This window comes from Engystomops pustulosus, chromosome 2, assembly GCF_040894005.1.
Source record: "Engystomops pustulosus chromosome 2, aEngPut4.maternal, whole genome shotgun sequence".
NCBI lineage: Eukaryota > Metazoa > Chordata > Amphibia > Anura > Leptodactylidae > Engystomops > Engystomops pustulosus.
The window spans coordinates 249929352-249954746 of record NC_092412.1 but is presented as its reverse complement, the minus strand read 5'-3'; the positions used below and the strand labels follow the sequence as shown (position 1 = coordinate 249954746).

Sequence of the window (25395 nt, the reverse complement as noted above, 5' to 3'; positions counted from 1 at the left end):
CACATGACCTGGGATATAACGATTAATGCACCTGTGTGACATCACATGACCAGGGATATAACGATCAATGCACCTGTGTGACATCACATGACCAGGGATATAACGAGCCGTGCAGCTGTGTAACATCACATGACCTGGGATATAACGATAAATGCACCTGTGTGACATCACATGACCAGGGATATAACGATCAATGCACCTGTGTGACATCACATGACCAGGGATATAACGATCAATGCACCTGTGTGACATCACATGACCAGGGATATAACGAGCCGTGCCCCTGTGTGACATCACATGACCAGGGATATAACGAGCCGTGCCCCTGTGTAACATCACATGACCTGGGATATAACAATCAATGCACCTGTGTGACATCACATGACCAGGGATATAACGAGCCGTGCAGCTGTGTAACATCACATGACCTGGGATATAACGATTAATGCACCTGTGTGACATCACATGACCGGGGATATAACGAGCCGTGCCGCTGTGTAACATCACATGACCAGGGATATAACGAGCCGTGCCCCTGTGTGACATCACATGACCAGGGATATAACGAGCCGTGCCCCTGTGTGACATCACATGACCGGGGATATAACGAGCCGTGCCGCTGTGTGACATCACATGACCGGGGATATAACGAGCCGTGCCCCTGTGTGACATCACATGACCAGGGATATAACGAGCCGTGCCCCTGTGTGACATCACATGACCAGGGATATAACGAGCCGTGCACTTGTGTGACATCACATGATCAGGGATATATAGCGAGCCGTGCACCTGTGTGACATCACATGACCAGGGATATATAGCGAACCGTGCCCCTATGTGACATCACATGACCAGGGATATATAACGAGCCGTGCCCTGAGTGACACCACATGACCTGTGATATAACGATCTGTGCCCCTGTGTGACATCACATGACCAGGTATATAACGAGCCGCGCACCTGTGTGACATAACATGACCAGGTATACAACGAGCCGCGCACCTGTGTGACATCACATGACCAGGGATATATACCGAGCCAGGCACCTGTGTGACATCATGTGACCAATGCAGCTTTCTAGATCTAGAAAACAGTTTGTGTATTGAAGTTCCTCCAATGCTTTTCATAGCAAATCTTTAAACAATATGAATTTTTTTGCAGAAAGTGGAAAACCTTTACATTTTACACAAACTTCTGCTGCTTTAGGCCATGTCATCCCTATGGAAAAGCTGGGTAATGGAAAAGCTGGGTTAGTATCCCAGCCTGTAGTCAGCCTTGTAGGTCATGGCATTTCACATGCAGCAATGTGCGTCCTCGTCGCCTCAGTCATCCATTTCCAATTGGTTAGACATCAAAATGGAATATTTCTTTATTGCTCAACCACCAGAAAAAAACCCTATAAAACATGAATTTGCGTCTGGTTCCATTCTTCAGCGGGTTAATAGATGTGAAAATTAGCAGCCAATTTAAATAATGCCTCATTTAACACAAAGATTCCTAATTACATTACAAGCCCATCTGCTGCAGCGCGGCGTACGGAGCGGCTCCTGGCCGGGCTCTGCTGGGTTTGCGTGCAATTATTACATGTTATTATTGGCGCTCATTTTGTTAATCATGTGCGCTTGGCACTTTATAACTAGCAAAGCATCTCATCTGTCTAAACATATGTTTCATGAGAGGAGCTGGCGATGTGCACAGTCATGCATCATGTCTCCACCAGAGATACCGCCATCTGCCGGAGGAACCCTCCATACTTAAAGGGCTTTTCCAGTTTTACGTAAACCCCTTATTTTGGTTTGCTTTAATTATGGACATTGAATTTAGAAATGTACAAATTGATAGACAAGTTATATTAGGGCAAAAACACAGTGGGGCTTATTTACTAAGGGCCCGTGGCCGCATTTTCAGTAGGTTTTCCGACGTTTTCGGGGATGGCGCCGGGGATTGAATTGCACGTGATTGGATTTTGGTGCATTGGCGCCGGGTTTCACGCGAGACAAATCGGGGGACAGGCCGTCGGACGATTTGATGGATTCGGACAACGCGCGGGATTTAACATTTAAATTGTGTCGCAATGCCAAGCACTTACATGCACCAGGAAGAAGAAGGTGAACTCCGGCGGACATCAGAGGGGGAGCGACACATGCAGGTACTCGGGCGCACGATCTTCATGAATCGCGGCAGATGTAGATTCCGGCGGACAACGCACCTCGGGGATCGCGCAGGGACCAGGTAAGTAAATGTGCCCCAATATCGTGAAGAGAGAGAATCAAGCACTAGGTTCCGAAAAAGGGGGGAGAGAAGAAACAGCACCCAGACAAGACCTGGGGTCTCTATTCTATGAGGCGACTACGTCTTCCATGCCGGATTGTCATAGGTTCAGGGGGGGGGGGGGGGGGGGATTTCAAAGAGCGTAGGTGCACAGCCAGACTGGGTATTTTTCTCCAAAAGTTTTTTTTTTTTAAATTAATGTTAAAATAGCCCAGAACAGGTAATAACAACGCGTTTCAGGGACCTGGGGTCCCCATTTTAAAGTGAATTAAAATTGGAACTCTGGAAGCTGTGGAGGAGTTGTTCCAGATTGTCAAATATTCTGGATTACTAAATGCCAAAAATTTAAAAAGGGTATTTAAAAAAGTGGAAGAAAAGAAAGATGGTGAGAATTAGTATCACTGCCATATATGGCTTCAGAAGAATATTCTCCACCAAGGTTATCATTCATCTCTGGGGTCTTGGATTCGAATACATCCCAGATCAACATCTGCAAAGAGTTTCCGTGTTTGCGTGGGTTTCCTCTGGATCCTCCGGTTTCCTCCCACACTCCAAAACATACTGTTATGTTGTTTAGATTGTGAGCCCCAATGGGGACAGGGACCAATTTGCAATGCTTTGTGCAGCGCAGCGCAATCTGTGTGCGCTATATAAATAAAGAATTATAATTATTATCGTCTCTCCTGACAGAAACTTCTGGACAGTTCTGTTGTTTAGTTTCTGGAATGATTGTAGGCAATTCCTTTAACTCACTCTAGTGCTAGCAAGTCTGTCCAGGTAGTCAACATTTGGGTGTGTAATTAAGTGGTTCCATTCACTGACAGCAAGCGGACAACTTAAACCGAAACACAGGACTCAACGTATAATGTACGAGCTGCTAAGGGCAACAAGTATTCCATATTTATATGGCGACGCCATGAAAGGATTCCAGGTCAGAGTTAGTTTTTATGAGGTAAAAGTAAAAGTTATAATAATAAATCACCATTACCAGTCGCTTCCTCTTCACCCCAGTGTTGTAAAGTGGAAGACACTGGTAATAGACACCATGTTCATCGCCTTCTCCTTCCATACAGTAGGCTCCTTCTGTGGTGGTAGTGTAGTAGGCCTAGACGTTACCATGACAACCAGTCACTGAATTAGTAGATAAAATAGCGGCCTACACAGACCTGCACCACTGAAGCACACTACTACTTTATGCTAGGAGCTATTACATCACAGCTGTGTGTGCACACCACATATAGTGCGAGTACGGTTTAGGGTTCCCCTTAATCCGGAACACCTAAAAATATTGGCCTATACATAAACACATCAGCCATACAGAAACCCCGATCCCATATAACTTCATACAGGGAACGTATGTAGGAACCAGGACTGTATTAGGGGCCACTTAAGGCGCCATATTCCAATAGGATGGCAAATGAGGCCTAGTGTGCATATATAGTTAGATTTCTATGAAAATGGATCCGTTCCCGGATCAGGACGCCTAAATGACCCCCTCCTCATGTCAGGTGATTCAATTTATTTGAAGAATTTAGCAGATCCACAATGAGTCTGCTGCGGGGCATGTGTCATAGGACTTCTATGGAAGGACCCCCACCCTCCTCATCAGCTGACAGATTCCTAACCTTCGCAGCCTCATCACATGGTCTCACAAGACGCCAGATTTTTTTTCATTTCACCGAATACTTACAATCTGCCCGCTAAGACCAGACATGTGACTCTGGCGCCCATGGGGGGAGATCTAAGTGTTTACAAAAAAAACCTATTAATTCCCCCATTATATACAAACAGGCCTGAGCTCAGGATATAGCAGAAGGGTCACTTATATCAGGCACAATAAATCCTATAGAAGGAGAGCATAGGAGAATGTTTCAATACCAATTCCCTACTGTAATCCTGTAAATCCGCCATTTATGAAAGTCTAAGTCCCCGGTCCCTAATATCCATTCTACAGAGGAGTTGGCAAGGAAACTGCAGGAACTTCTCACCTCTCCTAATGTCTTTTTAATAAAAAAAATATTTATAGTATTCCCAGAAATAACAATCCAGTTGTATCTGTGTATTATTCCTCTGTTATCCTCCCTGGAAATGTATAATTCAATCGACCGCCAATTGGGTGTAACTTTAAAGAAAGCGATCAGCTCCAGGGTCACATATAAAGTAAACCTACTACTTTGTAGCTGAAGAGTCCTGAATTGCCCGAATTACCAGACATTTTTATTTTCATTTCTAGGCAAATGAACATATGTGGAATGAGGATGGGACTAGGAGGATCACCATCTCTTTCTCACTTTCAAAGAAAGGTGCAGATCAATCGGAGTGAAAGGTGCTGAGTAATAAAATGGATGAGATGGTGAACCGGACTTTGTGACCAGGGCAGATTGGGCATTTTGGACTGTTATAACATTGTCTAAGAGGCAAAAAAAGTTGCCCAACAGGAAGAAGGAAGATGGTGGATTCACGTAGCGAGGTGTGGACATGGAGCATGGGGTTCATCATCCAGCTCCGGTCTGGTTTAAAGGGGTATTCCCACTTCAGCAAATTAATGTTATTGTTTGTAATGTTATTGAAAAATTATACCGGGTCCTCCGGTTTCCTCCCACACTCCAAAACATACCGTTACGTTGCTTAGATTGTGAGCCCCATCGGGACAGGGACCAATTTGTCATGCTCTGTGCAACGCTGTGTAATCTGTAGGCGCTATATAAAGAATTATTATTTTCCTATATAATTTCTGTACCAATTCCTCACGGTTTTCTAGATCTTGGCTTGCTGTCTTTCTATAGGAAGCTTCTATATTTGCTTCCAGTAGACAGAAATCTGACCATGGTCACACAAGTGCATGGTTCGTTAGTATCATAGGGAGTAATCAGAGCTGTGATATATAACGAGCCGTGCACCTGTGTGACCATGGACAGATTTCTGTCTATTGGAAGTAAACATAGAAGCTTTCTATAGAGGGGCAGCAAGCAGAGATCTAGAAAACTGAGGAATTGATACAGAAAATATATTGGAAACTTGTACAACTATTCGAACAATATAAGTTACTTGCTGAAATGGGACTCTCTCTTTAAGGGAAACTTAAATACCACCACCATGCAGGTCTCCAGGGTCCCATGTAGTTATTTGAGAATCATTATAGGGAAATCTGCCCATTTATTGGAATATAAACAGCATACTGCCCGCTTGGCTGGTAGGCACCAATTCACATACAGACTTCAAGGGACCCCATCTTGTCAATGAGAGGACATATTGCATACAACAAACACCAAATTGGTCAGAGGGAGAGCAGAGCACAGCCGAGTGGAAGGTGCTGGGTAGTAAGATTGGACAAGATGGTGAACCGGACCTTGTGGCACGTGGCATATTTGGCATTTTGGGGGTCCCCAATAGTATGGCGCAATTAGAAGTTATCCGACGGCAAGATGGCTATGAACAGCCGGGTATCATACCAAGGGGTGGACAAGTAGGATGTGGGTCTTCCCTAGTTCCGGTTAATTAGTTATCTGCCCCTTCGTATAGCAACGTCCATGGTGCACCCAAATATTCATCGAGAATCCATGTGCAATTCTTCTTAGAACAAGGCACAATGTAGTCTCTGTATGGACCCTGTGAGGTAGTTAGATCAACATCTAAACCAGGTATTGGACTCCGCCTCTCGTGGTTATCCCAGAATTATTTGCACATTTCCGTACCTCACATCATACATTGATGATTAGTCACCATTGTACAATATTTGTTTAGTGAAATAGTTTCATTTGCTTTCCCCAGAATCCTCAGGACCGTTCAGATCTAAGGGAGACACCTGCACTACAGGGACTTTGCTCTCTGAAGATATGGAGTCTGTGTCACAGTATGATGGGAGTTGTAGTCTCAGAACTGTGGGATTGTCACAGGCTGCAGACAAATTCTATGGGATAAGAGATTCAGGGTCCTCTGGTGAACTAGGATTCTGTTTTTCTGGAGACCTGCAAACTTTTAATAATACAAGCGGGATGAAATCTGATCTGTAGTTTTCCGCATTCTTTTTTTATGTGGATTTTACAGGGATTCCCCTTAACTGTGTTAACCCTTAGGTCGCCAATGTGCTGCTGAATTCCCCCAATGCATCAAGTTTTCCAGTTTTAACAGATTAAAAACATCTCATCCAGAAATCTTCCCAACATAGTCCAAAGTATTTTCAAATCCATGCAGAAAATCCAACACTGATACAAAATGTGCAGTGTACCTTAAAATAGGACCAAGTCCAAAATTCTGAACATAGTCGTGTGATGGGGAACTACTCCTCTGATGAATTTGGCGTTTGTTGTATGCATATTTGTCTTCCCATTGACAATATACGATCTCTGGAGGTTTATATATGAATTAGCGAATAGACCACGGCCGATAACGTCACAGATACACCTCAATAAAGTTACTGCTAACGTGGCTAGGATGGGCTCTTTTATGCGAGTCGGCTCTCTACAGGGTTAAAAGTGGTGTGGAAGGGGGTGACTGGCTGGACTGTGGCTCGCTATTATACATGGAATAGGGAGCTGTTCAGGACCTGGAAAAGCCGGCTCTTATTAGTGAGCTGAGCCTAATGAAGAAGAGCCGTAATTTCCATCACTAGTAGACTAGTATAACAATCCAGCGCTCATCTCTTGTTATGGATCCATGCACATGTTGTGTATATACGAGGCCTTACTAATACTGTGAATATTCCATGGAAAGCTATTTTGGGGTCAATCAGTTCATCTTTTATCCTAGAAATAACTTGTAATGAAAAAAAAGCAATAAACACTTCATAGAAGAAAAACAAACTTTGTTTAAACTTTGAAACTTTGTATCAAGGAAAAAAAAAATATTTACTTCACATTGTAACAACTCTACTCTTCACCTTAACTGACCCCCAATCAAAAAAAAAAACACACACACATATATATATATATATATACATATATATACCATAGATATAATCTGTAAAGTCACGGACTAGCAGAGGTTAGACACCGCACATGTGACAGGCTGAACCAGTCTGCCGTTCCCAGGCCTGGATTTTCTACATACTTCTCCTCTGTAGTGAGCAGGCCACGTCTTTCGTCCGTACATGTGTGCTCTCCGTCATGACACAAGAGAACAGGTTTACACAATGCGGGATCAGATAGAAAGATCTGTCCTGTTCCTGCTGTTATACAGTGGAAAAAAATATATTTCCCCTTTAAAATTGTCTACAAAAACTGTTCACTTTTGCAAGTTGACGGGAACAAGAAAGATTTTAAGGTCTCAGAACCCCTATATGTCCACTACTAGGGATCAGATATTCACAACGGCCATACAAGGCAGGGGTCCCGGTCAGCACGGCGGATCAGTGGTTAGCACTACAGCCTAGCAGCACTGGGGTCCTGGATTCAAGTCCTATCCAGGGCAACAGCTGCAAAGAGTTTGTATGTTCCCTCCATGTTTGCGTGGGTTTCCTCCAGGTCCTCTGGTTTCCTCCCACACTCCAAAACATACTGGTAGGTTGATTAGATTGTGAGCCTCATTGGGGACAGGGACTGATTTGGCAAACTCTGTGCAGCGCTGCGGAATCTTTGTGCACTATATAAATAAAGGGATTATTATTTTACATCTGAATTTCTTACAATATAATCCGTTACTCAAAAGAACACATATCCACAGATATTTACCCCAATTACTAGACCCCCTGAAGTCACGAGATTAAGGATGGACTCTACCACAGCTCCACTCATCTTTAAAAGGTCACGTCGTGTGAATCACTTTAGAAAACTTTGAGGCCATGTTCTCATAATCACTGAGGGTCCAAGTAATCAGATACCTAATCTTATTATAATTCAATATCCCATGTATGGTGAGGCTTGGGTACTAGAGGACCCTAAAGAGATCCCTTTCTTTGATGACAAAAAATGAGACAAACGCTCCAGCAGCAGACAGCGCAATTCACTGGTCCATCTCCCTCCCCGGCCGAGGGCCCATGTCCACAAGGAACCAGAAGTATACGGAGATGTCTGGTGGGTAACAGAGGAAAATCTGCCCCTAGGACTAAATGATCAGGCAATTCTAGATCTAATATACCCAAAACTGTTTTCCTTATGCCCAAATCACTAGATTATGGGTCAAGTGCACCAACTCAACTCACTGCCAATGGGGTGGAAGAAATTGTTCTTTACTTTATACATAGCCATGAGAGTCTGAGGTTTGGAAGGTCTTATGTTTGGTACATAGAGGACTGGTGATTATGTGGCCCTGGAGAATGCTGCAGAGGGGGAACTCTCTGGGGTGGGGGGAGATTTACAGGAACTAATGATTTTGATCTGATAATCCCTTTATTAAACCCCATGAGACAAGACAACCCAAGGCCTGGAGCTACAGTCACCGCCTTAATGGAGATTACCTTTCGAGGATTAACACCCTACGTTATCATTACACAATTTCTATTGGACCTGGGATCCCATGGGGTCCATAGTTATGGGGTCATTCAGGAACATCTGGTCTCTTATATACCAGAAGGGTTCAGAAAGATGGTGGACCAACATTAAAAGGCATGTCTTGAATTAAAGAAGTGATGAGCTACACATTTTTTTTTTTAAATGAACTTTTCTTAGGCTACATCATTGATAAGACCTCGGCAGGGGTCCACATTCAGGCACCCACCTACACTTATGCTCCTATGAGCATCACAGCGACATCGTGCACATCATTCCCATTCAAGTAAATGTGATTGACCTGTAATACCAATGTTATCCACTTAACAGTATATGACGCTGTCTGTGTACTGTCTGTGCCATTGCTAGCCCCCACTACCTTTAATAGCAGTATTTGGAAAGCATGACCCATATTAGATAATATGTCCTTCATATCTGTTAGTGAGAATAAAGAGGGGGGGAGTTAAGGTCATGTGATTAATTTATTGCAGATTAGTATTAGTTACAAATTTCTTGTTGATAATAAAAAAAAAAAAATCAGGGGTAGGGCATTCTGTACTTTTGGGAAAATAACACAGCGTGCCCCAGCCTGTCCCCGTGCCAAAGTAGGAGAGGTAAATTCGTATCAAGCATAGTCCTGGAAACTTCTATTACTCAAGCGTCCAATAATCCGGAACGCTGACTGCATATGACGGCTACAGTCAGTAACCTACACAGTAATGTATGTATGGAGAGAAAACCCGATGGTCTGTCTATAAACAAGATCTCTGCTTGCTTGGGCAACTAGAACAGTTTTACCAGCATGGAAGCTGCATACACAATACGGCAAGATAACAAGATATAAGGAGTCTGGAAAATCAGTCATCAATAGATTAACAATGAAGGGTCCAACAGCAAGGACCTAAGCCCATCGTCCACGTGGGTCCTTGGGTTAGTCCAGCATTGTAGGTGCAGTTGTTGAAGCCAGAAGTAAATTCAGAAGAAGACAACACAGTCCTTCCTTAAAGGAGTATTCCAGGAATCCTAGTAAACCTCCCTGGGGGTCGGTCGGGTCATGGTTAATAATAATAATAATTCTTTATTTATATAGCGCACACAGATTACGCAGCACTGCACAAAGCATGACAAAGCAGTCCCTGTCCCCATGGGGCTCACAATCGAAACAACCCAGAAGTATGTTTTGGAGTGTGGGGGTAAACCGGAGCACCCGGAGAAAACCCACGCAAACACTGAGAGAACATACAAACTCTTTGCAGCTGTTGACCTGGGTGGGGTTAGAACCCAGGATCCCAGTGCTGCAAGGCAGAAGTGCTACTCACTCAACCACCGTGCTGCCCTATAATGGGTATCCCAGCCCTTTGACACGGCCACCGCTGCTTGGTCCATTGGTTAATCTGTGGCATCTGGGGTGACAAGACATCTCCCGACACGGCTGAGGCCACTGCAGATCCTATGACCCCAGCAGTTCTGTCCCTCGTGGATTAGAACAGAGAGGGAGACGCAAGTAAACTTTTAACACTTTTTACGTTTTTTTTCAGCTGGCAGGGGTTTTTTCTAGGATTACTGGATGAAAATACCCTTTTCACAATGGACACAGTGTTTGGCCCCAGCAGTTCCCCTTTAACTAAAATAGAAAAATGTAACATTGACAAATGTATCCAGCGCCGTGATTATAAACATAAAATGTATCACAATGTTCTCTTACTATAGAAGAGGTTTTCAGATGGGTCAGGATTCACATGATCCCAATGTCATCTTCTGGCCCTCACTGGCATATTTAAGGGGTACGCTTCCTACCTTGCCCTAGAGGGTCCGACAGTCCTACAGAAATTTAGATCTCCTAGTCATATGACAGAGCCTGAAACGCGTCCCCTGAATGGACATTCCCTACTCAACAAATCCAAAAAACGAACCAAAGATAATAGAAAGAAGCAAAAATACTTGGAGAGGAGGGGGCTAAAGCTTAAATACATAGACTCCATATGATCAGCAATGGGGGAGTAGACTATCCAAAATACATTATGTAATATCCAACCCTGGACTAATAGGCACCAACATGCGAAAGTCAGAGTGGTATCACTGCTGCAGAACTACAACTCCCACCATGCACTGCTGTTTTATGGCAGCCTGCATCTGGATTACACCACAGTATGGCATGTTAGGGAGTTGCTTCCATAATCCCAAAATGTAGGGTTTCTGAGGTCATCCACATGACACAAGGTATATGACAAGTTTCTTCCCCCCCAGGTCTCCAGATATAGGGGTGCAGGACACTCACCGGCTGTGCTGGGGTACCTATCATCATCTCCAGGTAGTACCCTCTGCCAGAGTCCCCCTCCAGGTTGTCCACCATTGCCATGAAGTTGATATTGCCGCTGGGGTCTGAGGCCAGGGATAGTCCCACTATGTCCTTAGGAGCTGCTGGAGACACTGGTCTGGGGTCACTGACCAAAGCTGGAGAGATCTTCAGAGGGAAGGAGATGTGGGCAGAGGCACAGGCTGCCCCCAGCAGCAGCACAGCCAGGGCCCCCCTGCTCCCCATCCTGCCAGCCATGATGTGTGCTCAGCAGAGCCCCCTCTCCTCTGCCCTCATGCCTGCTGCCCCTATGATAGCTCTCCCTGGCTCCTGTCCTGCAGCATGCAGCACCCTGTCCCTGCTCTGCCCTGGGGCTACACAAACGGATATGGCAGGGAGGAGCAAGCTGCAAAGTTTTGCAAACTTCTCTTAAAGTTCCAAAGTCCTGAGAGAGGGGGGAGGGAGGCGCCTGGCTGCCCCCTGCTGGTCACAGATAGGGTACTGCTAGGATCAGTCCTGCAGCTACACTACAATACAATCTATCAGATGTGGGGGAGGGGGAGCTGCAATCCCTTTGTTCTAAAACTTTGCATCAGTTTCATTCTCAGGATGGTCAGACACCAAATCTGACCTGCCTTCTGTAAGGTGAGTGTACCCCTAAAATTCCAATCTACAGTGGGTACAACTAATTTCCCAGTACAATAAACACACACACTGATTATTTCCATCCTATTTAATGAGTGTCCCCATAATACTTTGCTCCTCAGGGCGCGTTCACACAATGCGTTACGTTTTTTGTTGCTTTTTGATGCATCTGGAAAAACGCTCCCTTTCCTGTTCCATTTAAATGCAGTCCGCATGTTGCATTTTTGCCTGTACGTTGCATTGTTTAAAAGACACAAACTTCTAATTGCGTCGCGTTGCGTCACACGTTGCGTTTTGTGATGCGTTTTTACATTTTGCTGGGATGCAGTTTCCTGTTACTTTTCTATCAAAGTCCTAACTTTTATGCCTTCTAAAGGGCGCAAAAGACGATTGCTTTCATCTGATTAGGATTATAAAACACGTTTGCAAACTGGTCTTTTTCTGCATCAAAAACGCAACAAAAAACACAACGCATCGTGTGAATGTTCCCTCAAAATCTCTTATTGCTCTTACTTATGGTAGTTGATGGGTCCCAATGCAGAATCAATGTTGCTCCCGTAGATAGAATCGTGAAGATATCTTTGTGGCCCACTAATGCTCCCAAGTAAACATGAGCAGATCCGATGATCGGGTTCAGTTTTGGGGTTCGATATCCTGACCTGGAAATTGGCGACCGAACACAAACCAGATTATCGAGTCCACTCATCTCTGCTCCCGCGACCTGGGGAGATCCCCACAAGTTACACTTCTTCCACATAATAACATTCTGGATCAGTGTTGGACTAGGGTCCACCCAATCCTTATTTCCCTGTAAATAGACTGTAGTAGTCTCCAAATTACACTTTGTTATCCTGTTCTGTATCTCTGGGGTCCACCCCTGAGGATCCTCCGCTTCTCTAGTGGACCAGACTGACACCGATCTGGTTTTTAGGAGTGAGAAGAACACTTAGTGCCACTGTAGCCACCAGATGGCAGCAGATATCAAATCCTCAATAATTTGCATAAATTAACATATAACAATAACAGTCAAACTTTCTTTACCAAAAAATTATAGAAATTTATGATGTCCCTTTTGAGTGCCGAATCTCAGGGTAAAGATATAATAAACCAAGTTCTTCTCCAGGATGTGGATTCAGAGTAGGGGGCACAGGTCATTCGGGTGCTGACTATCCCACCTAGGACCTTCAGAGCAAACAGACCTTATGTGACCCATTCTTGCACCTCCCAAATTCCCTTGTACCTCCACCTACGATGATACAGGTGGAGCAGGAGGGGGGAGGTGTGCGCTGGAATCGTCTCCTCTCTTGTCTATTGGAAGAGATCACAGTTCCAGAATCCGCAAATATGTTCCCCTTGTTCCCCTGCCGAGCACAACAGATTTTTCGGTTTGATGTAATTTATTAACCCTCGTCATCCCCGCTGGCCAGGCGATGCTGGCTGACCTCCAGTTGGCGGAGATTACACAGGATAGCGGTGACAAAGCCTTGGGCTACAGCTGGAAGGATGTCAGCGCTGTGTAAACTGTACTGACGGCTTGTTACACAGGACGGATGAGAGAGGGGAGGAAAATAATGACATCAAATCGCGATTAAAGGGGTTGTCCCTTGTTTACACTGGACAACCTCTTTAACACTTTGATGGTTGGGGATTCAACAACCAGGATGGCGCCGGTTGTGACACCTGGGGTCCCAATGTCATGGAGATCTAGCGTGCACCATCCCACTATATCTAATGCCTATAGGAGGGTCACAAAACGTCTTTAGTACTATAATTGTCCTAAAATCTGTCCGTGAAGGGTGTAAGCCAAACTTCTGACTTCATCTCTGACTCCTCAATTTCCTTAACTAGGACTCCAACTCGACCAAAATTGTCATGTACTCCACAACTCTGAATCCACAGCCATGTTTTCCTGGTCACTCTAACAATTCTAAGATGAGTGCAGTCACCCTTTCCCAGTGCCTTTTATTGTAGCAGAGGAGCTTTACTGCTGAGCATGTACATAAAATGCAGAACACATTCATCTCGACTAAAAGCCTGAAAGAAGATGCCACAGCCAAGGAGCCACATGTGGCCTATAAAGCAAAGTTGTGGCCCGCAGCTCTCAGTCACTCCCAGGTCCTTTCCGGCTGCTCAGCTCCGTGCCCAGAATCCTAACGCACCACCACAGGACCCAGAGAGGAGAGGACCCTGGACCTTTAAGTACTTGTCTTCTTCTGTTCCTGGCACAGTCCCGCTCCTGGTCCTGATGCCAACCAGTGTGGGACACAGAGCTGAGTGGCACATGGAGAGAGGAGAAGCTGCTCCATGGCGCAGGGAGCAGAAGAGAAGCCAGAAAGTATTTTTGTCTGCTTTGGGGGTCTCTAGTATTTTTCTGCTCTAGGGGTCTACAGTATTAACTGTCGTCTGCTCCAGGAGTCTCCAGTATTGTTTGTCTGCTCTGGGGATCTCCAGAATTATTATTGTCTACTCTGGGGTTTCTTCATTATCATCTACTCTGGGGTCTCTTCATTATTATCTGCTCTGGGGTCTCCAGTATTATTGATTTTTGCTCTGGGGTCTCCACTATTTTTATCTTCTCTGGGGTCTCTTCTATTATTTTTGTTGTATGCTTTGGGGTCTCCGCTATTATTATCTGCTCTGAATGCAGTATTTGTTCTCTGGGGTGGTATTTAGTTCTGTACTGTGGTATTTCTCATTTCTGCGGTGGCATTTTGTGCTGTTCTGTGGTTTTGGGTTCATCTAGGGTTCTGGATAAGTTGAGCAGTATGACAATGCAGCCCTCAGCCTAATAAGGTCGTTCACCCCTCACCAAAATACTTAGATCAGGAATAGAACAGACATTAAAAGGACATTTCATCATTTTTTCCCAAATTCCTATGAAACAATATTCAGACCATTTGGCATTGATCGGACTGTACCAATTTTTTTTATATTTGTGGAGTCAGAATAAGTCCATTTTATCACAACTCCGACCAGAATGGACTCCACAGTCCTGCTGAAAACCTCTTTAATTCCTGATACATGTAGAGGTCTGTGGTGCTACAGGGGTTAAATAGTCACTAACTTGGTTAGAAATGTTACATGTTACAAGTGAATCTAAGAATCATTGTAATATATCAGAGGAAAGTGCTTCTTACTCCACCCAGGGCCGGATTAAGGGTGGTGGGGGCCCATTGGCGCAATCTGGTGGGGGCCCTTCCAACAATGTTTTTGGAAGTATGTAATCTGCCAGCCCCCTTTAGTATACAGCCCCCTGTAGAATTTAGTTTCCAGTCCACTGTAGAAAATGGCCACAAAATAATAAACTTCATACTTACCTCACCTTTCCTTCCAGTGATCCTCACTGACACAGCTGACATCCTAGACCCCTATGTGCGATGTGGGTGGCCACAGGCCGCTGCGCATCGCACACAGAGACAGTCATCGACTCTGAGCTGACTGTCGGAAACTGGTGGGGGCCCCTTAAAAAGTGAAAGTGGTGGGGGCTCTGGGGCTTGAGCCCCAAGAGCCCCTCCTTTAATCCGGCCCTGACTCCACCTATCTGACTCTTTTCTTCTCTCCCTCCATCCAAAAGTGACAATGACTCCAAAATCTCAGCTGAATACATAGAAGCTCCATGTAAACAAATGCAAAGTGTCCTGGGAGCATTAGTCCATCTCCATCCAGTAACAATGTAACAGAGGACCGGCTCTAACTTCCAACTTTTTCCATCCTTTAATATTTGTCATTCCACTGATTCTTTTTCTGTAGCCCCCACCGTTATCATATTTTCAGCACCCAATATGCTAATGAGCAGTCACCTGGGTGGTGCCAGGCTGTCTGCTCCAACCTAGGACAACCTATCAGTCAGTAGAGAGTTAAATCAGCATATTAGGTGCATAAATTAACCGAACTGGTGAGGACTAGAGAACAAAGAACTTCATGTGATACAAAGAGTTGTGGGAAGTGATGATAGAACGATCCCCTCCACCAACTCCAACTCCTTGCATCCTCCAATAGGTGCCGCTCCAATTGCTTGGGAACCTGATGAGAACAAGAGAAAAAGTTTCAACTGAACCAAAATCAATGGAGCCGAATCAGAAGAGTCGGAGTTGGTGGAAGTGATGGTGGACTCAACACCTTCACCAACTCTCCATTAAAACGTGCTGCTTCCCAGTTGGAATTTTTTCCAGGTTCCTAAGCATTCAGGTCTGATAGTTTAGGTATTCAATATGCTAATTACTTTCTCCACCGACAAGTGGGCAGTCCTGGTTTAGAGCAGAGAACCTGGCACCGCCCACCTGACAGTATAGACCAGTGGTGGCGAACCTATGGCACGGGTGCCAGAGGCGGCACTCCGAGCCCTTTCTGTGGGCACCCGGGCCATCGCCCCAGCACACCAGACAGGACTCAAAGAATCTTCCTGCAGTTCCAAGCAACTTGGAAGCAAAGATGCTGTTTTCTGTGATATTTTAAAGTGACATACATGGGACTGTAGGAAGAGGGAGAATGTTTAGACAGGGCCTAATTATCTTTGGATGACCTCCTGCTGGCCCCACAATTCTCTGTGTACAGAGGGACACTGGAAAGAAGCTAAAATGATGCAAATTTTCCCTACTTTCTACTATGTTGGTGTCCTCAGGAGGCCAGTTTGATTGAACGTTGTTGAAAAACAGGCAGCAATAAGTTACCATTTTAATTTTTGGTTGGCACCTCGCGATAAATGAGGGTTTGGGGATGCAGTTTGGGCACTCGGTCGCTACAAGGTTCGCCATCACTGGTATAGACAGTCTAATTGGTCTACTGGACCCCAAAATTTATGAGACTGATTGCTCCGGAATGGTGGAGGCTATGGAAAAAATTCCAACGGTGCCATGAATCAGTGGAGCGAGCCATTTTATAGGATGTAAAGAGTCGGAGTTGGTGGAGGAGGTGAAGCATCCCCCTTTAAAGGATCTAGAATGAACAATCATCAAATGATTGATGAGATGCATAAGGTATCAGTGGGTAAATCCGGTAGGGATTGGGCACATTATATAGATGTGTCCTTGGCATGGAGCCAGTGGTGACCTCCAGGAATCAGTGTCCCCGGAGAGAGCGCCGCGCTCTGCCGTCTTCAAAGGGATTCGCAGCTTTCATGTCCGGTGTCTCCAGGACTGCTGTGACTTCTCTCCATCTGGAAAGTCATGTCCCTGCATTGTCCTACCCAGGACCATGGGAAAGCTGGGTGACGGCCAAATGACCACCAGATCTTTTGAATGGAAATTGTTGTAATTCTGCTCTTCTTCTTCTTATATTGCAAGGAAGAGTCAGGAGTCTGGGAAAGCTGGGTGACAACCCCTGACCTCACCAGTCATAAATTCTGGCGTCTAATTGATAAATGTGTCTTCTGTCCCGGTATATTACCAGCAGTTTTTATAGGACTTGTTACTCTGCTTTTCCAGGCCCCTGAATGATGTTACAGTATTACTCTGCGTCTTGTTACTCTGCTTTTCCAGGCTCCTGAATGATGTTACATTATTACTCTGCGTCTTACTTTGGCTATAATTCAGGAGGCCAGAAAAGCTGGGTGACAACCAATATGACCACTAACTCCCATCCTGGCTTTCCCAGAATTCCTATGTGATTTATCATTTAAATTTTCCAGACTCAACTTTATGCAATATAGAAAATATTTGATGTCCCTGTGCAACATCCCCCACCGGGGCCTAGCTTTTTCTCGGGGCCTGGAGTCAGCCGGGGCCCGCAGTACCTGAGTGGCTGGCGGTTGCGGCCTAAGCACGCTTGTGTCACGGTGCTTGGTATGGGGAACCGGAGGGCTGTCCTACAGCCTGGCAGGTCTCCAGCAGGGTGGTGTTGACAAGAAATGATGAGGGAGAGGCTGCTATAGCAGATCTCCCTGGGGCAACCCTTTGGTGTCTAGAGTATGAGTCTCTGTGTGGTGGACAGGGTGCCCGTGATGATGGCAGCCGTAGTAGCAGGGACCAGACTGAGGCAGAGGTTGAACAGAAACACTTACAGTTCTTTATTGGAACCGACAGGAACTTCAGCAACGTGCCTTTAACAGAGTGATGGAGTGCTGAGATGCTTTTGGAGGGAGCCACAGGATGTAGATCGCCAGCCTGGATGCAGAGGGCAGGCTGGGAGGTAGCTGTGTCCTAATAGGAAGCTTCAGCTTGTCCTGGAGTGCTTCAGGTATCACCCTTGAAGGTAGGATGATACCCCTTTCCTCACTAACTCTAATCTATTAGCTCCACTCTTCAGAGGCAGGGGCTAGGCTCTTCCTGCTCTTATCTGGTATGTTGGCTGAATAGAGTCTGGACTGGGATAACCCAGTCTGCTTCTTCTGACCTGAGCTAGGCTAAATCTAAACTCTAGCTGATGTCCTGCAGACCCTCAGGTCTGACCAGGACTGGTCTCTTCTCCCTCCTGGGAGAGACTGCTCTCTAGAACATTCCTGGCCAGGGGTTTTGTAACTCCTCTGGTCAGGTGGTGGCTGCTCCTCCAATCACATCTCAGCTTACAGAGGACAGGATGTAACACAAGACATTGGATGATAGATTTATACAAATCTTGCATCATACACAAATTAACTTCTGCCTTGCCAGGCAGGATTCACCACTGCAATATCCCCTATGTCCTATAAGGACCATGTAGTGTAATGTGGCTACATGCAGGTGGGGCGTATTCGCAAACACTCCCTCGCCTTGCATCGGCGAGGGTGTTGCACCTGCATCTAAAAATCTCTAATGTATTAAAATATATAATCAGATTGTATCGTCCGGGTCCTCCGATTTCCTCCTACACTGCGAAACATACTGGTAGGATGATTAGATTGAGAGCCCCATGGGGACAGGGACTGATTTGGTAAACTCTGTGCAGCGCTGCGGAATATGTGAGCGCTATATAAATAAAGGAATTATCATTAGTGGCCTAAAAATGGAGATGCCAGGTTATACCAGCAGAGGGCGCTGTACTATCAGGATTACCATGTGCTGGGGCTCTGCGCTGCGGCTCCGCTGCAGTATCATGTATAGAATAGTGGAGCCCCCCACCCACCATAGATGCCATTCACAGGACAGGGGGGCATTACTATATAACATGCAGGACCCCCACCTGCTATGGCCCTATACTGAGGTCTGGTACCCCCTTAGGCACTGGGTCCCTGCACACTGTATTTGTGCTATAACTCTCTGGTGTCAGCCAGGAGCTGGGCCATATAGATTATTTAGGTGCAGTGTCCTTACGCTGTTATGGCTGCACCTGCTCTATATGTAACTCATATCCCCCAATTATCCCAGATTCTGCAGGACAGTCCCAGATAGGAGGTGCTGTCCCTCAGTCCCAGATGTTATGTCTATAAGGTGCATGTCTATGAGCCATTGTTCCCCGTTATCAGCCGTTTTTTTTATGCTTTTATATGTGACTGACATCTGGCATCATTTATATGGCAGCACTGTAGGGGGGTCTTCTGCTCGTATAGCAGCCCCCGCCGCCGCTCACATCGCAGGGTCTTGGTATTCCTGTCAGCCGCTGGACCAGCCTGGGTTACCCTGGCAACAGTGATCCGGCGCGGCGTACGGTCAGTGTGATGACGATGGAGGCTCCGCAGGGCGCAGGGGCGGCCCACCCTGCAACATTACCCCGCACCATCCATATTATACAGGGGGAGAGTATAGAAACCTCACACCTGCCCCAATCCAAAAAGTGTGCGGTTCTAGAGACATATATTATACCCTTACGGCTATAGACCACCAGGGACACATATACTATCTCCTTACCAGCCCTAGACCACCAGGGACACATATACTATATCCTTACCAGCCCTAGACCACCAGTGACACATATACTACATCCTTACCAGCCCTAGACCACCAGGGACATATATACTATATCCTTACCAGCCCTAGACCACCAGGGACATATATACTATACCCTTACCAGCCCTAGACCACCAGGGACACATATATTATATCCTTACCAGCCCTAGACCACCACGGACATATATACTATATCCTTACCAGCCCTAGACCACCAGGGACAAATATACTATACCCTTACCAGCCCTAGACCACCAGGGACACATATATTATATCCTTACCAGCCCTAGACCACCACGGACATATATACTATATCCTTACCAGCCCTAGACCACCAGGGACATATATACTATACCCTTACCAGCCCTAGACCACCAGGGACACATATATTATATCCTTACCAGCCCTAGACCACCACGGACATATATACTATATCCTTACCAGCCCTAGACCACCAGGGACATATATACTATACCCTTACCAGCCCTAGACCACCAGGGACATATATACTATATCCTTACCAGCCCTAGACCACCAGGGACATATATACTATACCCTTACCAGCCCTAGACCACCAGGGACACATATATTACACCCTTACCAGCCCTAGACCACCAGGAGAAGAATGGGACACATATATTATACCCTTTCCAGCGCTAGACCACCAGGGAAACATATATTATACCCTTACCAGTCTTAGACCATCAGGGACAAATATATTATATCCTTACCCGCCCTACACCACCAGGGACACATATATTGTATCCTTCCCCGCCTTAGACCACCCGAGACACAAAAATTATACCCTTACCAGCTCAAGACCACCAGGGGTCCATATATTATACCCTTACCAGCCCTACACCACCAGGGACACATAAAGACACCAGGGACATAGAAACCATCCTAAAAGCGGCCCTAGACCACCAGGGATACATACATTTATTTTTTACCTTTTCTTGATGACTAAATATACAGCCAGTTTTTTTGTCCTAGACCAACAGGGCTACAGACGTTCCATGCGTTTAACATAATAATTCATCCACTATATAATGTACAGCACTGTGATCTGTGATACCGGGGCAGCCACTATATAATGTACAGCACTGTGATCTGTGATACCGAGGGCAGCCACTATATAATGTACAGCACTGTGATCTGTGATACCGAGGGCGGCCACTATATAATGTACAGCACTGTGATCTGTGATACTGAGGGCGGCCACTATATAATGTACAGCACTGTGATCTGTGATACCGGGGGCGGCCACTATATAATGTACAGCACTGTGATCTGTAATACCGGGGGCAGCCACTATATAATGTACAGCACTGTGATCTGTGATACCGAGGGCGGCCACTATATAATGTACAGCACTGTGATCTGTGATACCGGGGGCAGCCACTATATAATGTACAGCACTGTGATCTGCGATACCGGGGGCGGCCACTATATAATGTACAGCACTGTGATCTGTGATACCGAGGGCAGCCACTATATAATGTACAGCACTGTGATCTGTGATACCGGGGGCAGCCACTATATAATGTACAGCACTGTGATCTGCGATACCGGGGGCGGCCACTATATAATGTACAGCACTGTGAGCTGTGATACCGAGGGCGGCCACTATATAATGTACAGCACTGTGATCTGTGATACCGAGGGCAGACACTATATAATGTACAGCACTGTGATCTGTGATACCGAGGGCAGCCACTATATAATGTACAGCACTGTGATCTGTGATACCGAGAGCAGCCACTATATAATGTACAGCACTGTGATCTGTGATACCGAGGGCGGCCACTATATAATGTACAGCACTGTGATCTGTAATACCGGGGGCAGACACTATATAATGTACAGCACTGTGATCTGTGATACCGGGGACGGCCACTATATAATGTACAGCACTGTGATCTGTGATACCGAGGGCAGACACTATATAATGTACAGCACTGTGATCTGTGATACCGGGGCAGCCACTATATAATGTACAGCACTGTGATCTGTGATACCGAGGGCAGCCACTATATAATGTACAGCACTGTGATCTGTGATACCGAGGGCGGCCACTATATAATGTACAGCACTGTGATCTGTGATACCGAGAGCAGCCACTATATAATGTACAGCACTGTGATCTGTGATACCGAGGGCAGCCACTATATAATGTACAGCACTGTGATCTGTAATACCGAGGGCAGCCACTATATAATGTACAGCACTGTGATCTGTGATACCGAGGGCAGCCACTATATAATGTACAGCACTGTGATCTGTGATACCGAGGGCGGCCACTATATAATGTACAGCACTGTGAGCTGTGATACCGGGGGCGGCCACTATATAATGTACAGCACTGTGATCTGTGATACCGGGGGCAGCCACTATATAATGTACAGCACTGTGATCTGTGATACCGAGGGCGGCCACTATATAATGTACAGCACTGTGATCTGTGATACCGAGGGGCGGCCACTATATAATGTACAGCACTGTGATCTGTGATACCGGGGGCAGACACTATATAATGTACAGCACTGTGATCTGTGATACCGGGGGCAGACACTATATAATGTACAGCACTGTGATCTGTGATACCGAGAGCAGCCACTATATAATGTACAGCACTGTGATCTGTGATACCGAGGGGCGGCCACTATATAATGTACAGCACTGTGATCTGTGATACCGGGGGCAGACACTATATAATGTACAGCACTGTGATCTGTGATACCGGGGGCAGACACTATATAATGTACAGCACTGTGATCTGTAATACCGAGGGCGGCCACTATATAATGTACAGCACTGTGATCTGTGATACCGGGGGCAGACACTATATAATGTACAGCACTGTGATCTGTGATACCGAGGGCGGCCACTATATAATGTCCAGCACTGTGATCTGTGATACCGAGGGCGGCCACTATATAATGTACAGCACTGTGAGCTGTGATACCGAGGGCGGTCACTATATAATGTACAGCACTGTGAGCTGTGATACCGAGGGCGGCCACTATATAATGTACAGCACTGTGATCTGTGATACCGAGGGCGGTCACTATATAATGTACAGCACTGTGATCTGTGATACCGAGGGCGGCCACTATATAATGTACAGCACTGTGATCTGTGATACCGAGGGCGGCCACTATATAATGTACAGCACTGTGATCTGTGATACCGAGGGCAGACACTATATAATGTACAGCACTGTGATCTGTGATACCGAGGGCAGACATTATATAATGTACAGCACTGTGATCTGTAATACCGGGGGCAGACACTATATAATGTACAGCACTGTGATCTGTGATACCGAGGGCAGCCACTATATAATGTACGGCACTGTGAGCTGTGATACCGGGGGCAGCCACTATATAATGTACAGCACTGTGAGCTGTGATACCGGGGGCAGCCACTATATAATGTACAGCACTGTGATCTGTAATACGAGGGCGGCCACTATATAATGTACAGCACTGTGATCTGTAATACCGGGGGCAGCCACTATATAATGTACAGCACTGTGATCTGTGATACAGAGGGCGGCCACTATATAATGTACAGCACTGTGAGCTGTGATACTGAGGGCGGCCACTATATAATGTACAGCACTGTGATCTGTGATACCGGGGGCAGCCACTATATAATGTACAGCACTGTGATCTGTGATACCGAGGGCGGCCACTATATAATGTACAGCACTGTGATCTGTGATACAGAGGGCGGCCACTATATAATGTACAGCACTGTGATCTGTGATACCGAGGGAGGCCACTATATAATGTACAGCACTGTGATCTGTGATACCGGGGCAGCCACTATATAATGTACAGCACTGTGATCTGTGATACCGAGGGCGGCCACTATATAATGTACAGCACTGTGATCTGTAATACCGAGGGAGGCCACTATATAATGTACAGCACTGTGATCTGTGATACCGAGGGCGGCCACTATATAATGTACAGCACTGTGATCTGTGATACCGAGGGCAGACACTATATAATGTACAGCACTGTGATCTGTGATACCGGGGCAGCCACTATATAATGTACAGCACTGTGATCTGTGATACCGGGGGCAGCCACTATATAATGTACAGCACTGTGATCTGTGATACCGAGGGCAGCCACTATATAATGTACAGCACTGTGATCTGTGATACCGAGGGCAGCCACTATATAATGTACAGCACTGTGAGCTGTGATACCGGGGGCGGCCACTATATAATGTACAGCACTGGGAGCTGTGATACCGAGGGCAGCCACTATATAATGTACAGCACTGTGATCTGTGATACCGAGGGCGGCCACTATATAATGTACAGCACTGTGATCTGTGATACCGAGGGCGGCCACTATATAATGTACAGCACTGTGATCTGTGATACCGAGGGCGGCCACTATATAATGTACAGCACTGTGATCTGTGATACCGAGGGGCGGCCACTATATAATGTACAGCACTGTGATCTGTGATACCGGGGGCGGCCACTATATAATGTACAGCACTGTGATCTGTGATACCGAGGGCGGCCACTATATAATGTACAGCACTGTGATCTGTGATACCGAGGGCGGCCACTATATAATGTACAGCACTGTGATCTGTGATACCGAGGGCGGCCACTATATAATGTACAGCACTGTGATCTGTGATACCGAGGGGCGGCCACTATATAATGTACAGCACTGTGATCTGTGATACCGGGGGCGGCCACTATATAATGTACAGCACTGTGATCTGTGATACCGGGGGCGGCCACTATATAATGTACAGCACTGTGATCTGAGATACCGAGGGCAGCCACTATATAATGTACAGCACTGTGATCTGTGATACCGAGGGCAGCCACTATATAATGTACAGCACTGTGATCTGCGATACCGAGGGCGGCCACTATATAATGTACAGCACTGTGAGCTGTGATACCGAGGGCGGCCACTATATAATGTACAGCACTGTGATCTGTGATACCGAGGGCGGCCACTATATAATGTACAGCACTGTGATCTGTGATACCGGGGGCGGCCACTATATAATGTACAGCACTGTGATCTGTAATACGAGGGCGGTCACTATATAATGTACAGCACTGTGATCTGTGATACCGAGGGCGGCCACTATATAATGTACAGCACTGTGATCTGTGATACCAAGGGCAGCCACTATATAATGTACAGCACTGTGATCTGTGATACCGAGGGCGGCCACTATATAATGTACAGCACTGTGATCTGTGATACCAAGGGCGGCCACTGTATAATGTACAGCACTGTGAGCTGTAATACTGAGGGCGGCCACTATATAATGTACAGCACTGTGATCTGTGATACCGAGGGCGGCCACTATATAATGTACAGCACTGTGATCTGTGATATCGGGGGCGGCCACTATATAATGTACAGCACTGTGATCAGTGATACCGAGAGCAGCCACTATATAATGTACAGCACTGTGATCTGTAATACCGAGGGAGGCCACTATATAATGTACAGCACTGTGATCTGTAATACCGAGGGCAGACACTATATAATGTACAGCACTGTGATCTGTGATACCGAGGGCGGCCACTATATAATGTACAGCACTGTGATCTGTAATACGAGGGCGGCCACTATATAATGTACAGCACTGTGATCTGTGATACCGGGGGCGGCCACTATATAATGTACAGCACTGTGATCTGTGATACCGAGGGCGGCCACTATATAATGTACAGCACTGTGATCTGTGATACCGAGGGCAGCCACTATATAATGTACAGCACTGTGAGCTGTGATACCGGGGGCGGCCACTATATAATGTACAGCACTGGGAGCTGTGATACCGAGGGCAGCCACTATATAATGTACAGCACTGTGATCTGTGATACCGAGGGCGGCCACTATATAATGTACAGCACTGTGATCTGTGATACCAAGGGCAGCCACTAAATAATGTACAG

The 25395-nt window shown here is 46.0% G+C and overlaps 1 protein-coding gene across 2 annotated transcripts in view; it reads right to left on the bottom strand.

Annotated features, from left to right (window-relative positions):
- BACE2 (beta-secretase 2) overlaps positions 1-11423 on the bottom strand; it is a 29178-nt gene extending 17755 nt beyond the window's left edge. Inside the window, exon 1 of one of the 2 annotated variants that reach the window (XM_072138800.1) lies at positions 10975-11423. In XM_072138800.1, coding sequence (XP_071994901.1) covers positions 10975-11250 — 276 coding nt within the window. In that variant the 5' untranslated portion in view covers positions 11251-11423. Of the gene's footprint in view, positions 1-3259; positions 3368-10974 lie in introns of those variants that run through there. The other variant, XM_072138801.1, reaches the window with a different exon arrangement.
- Between the last annotated feature and the right edge of the window lie 13972 nt (positions 11424-25395).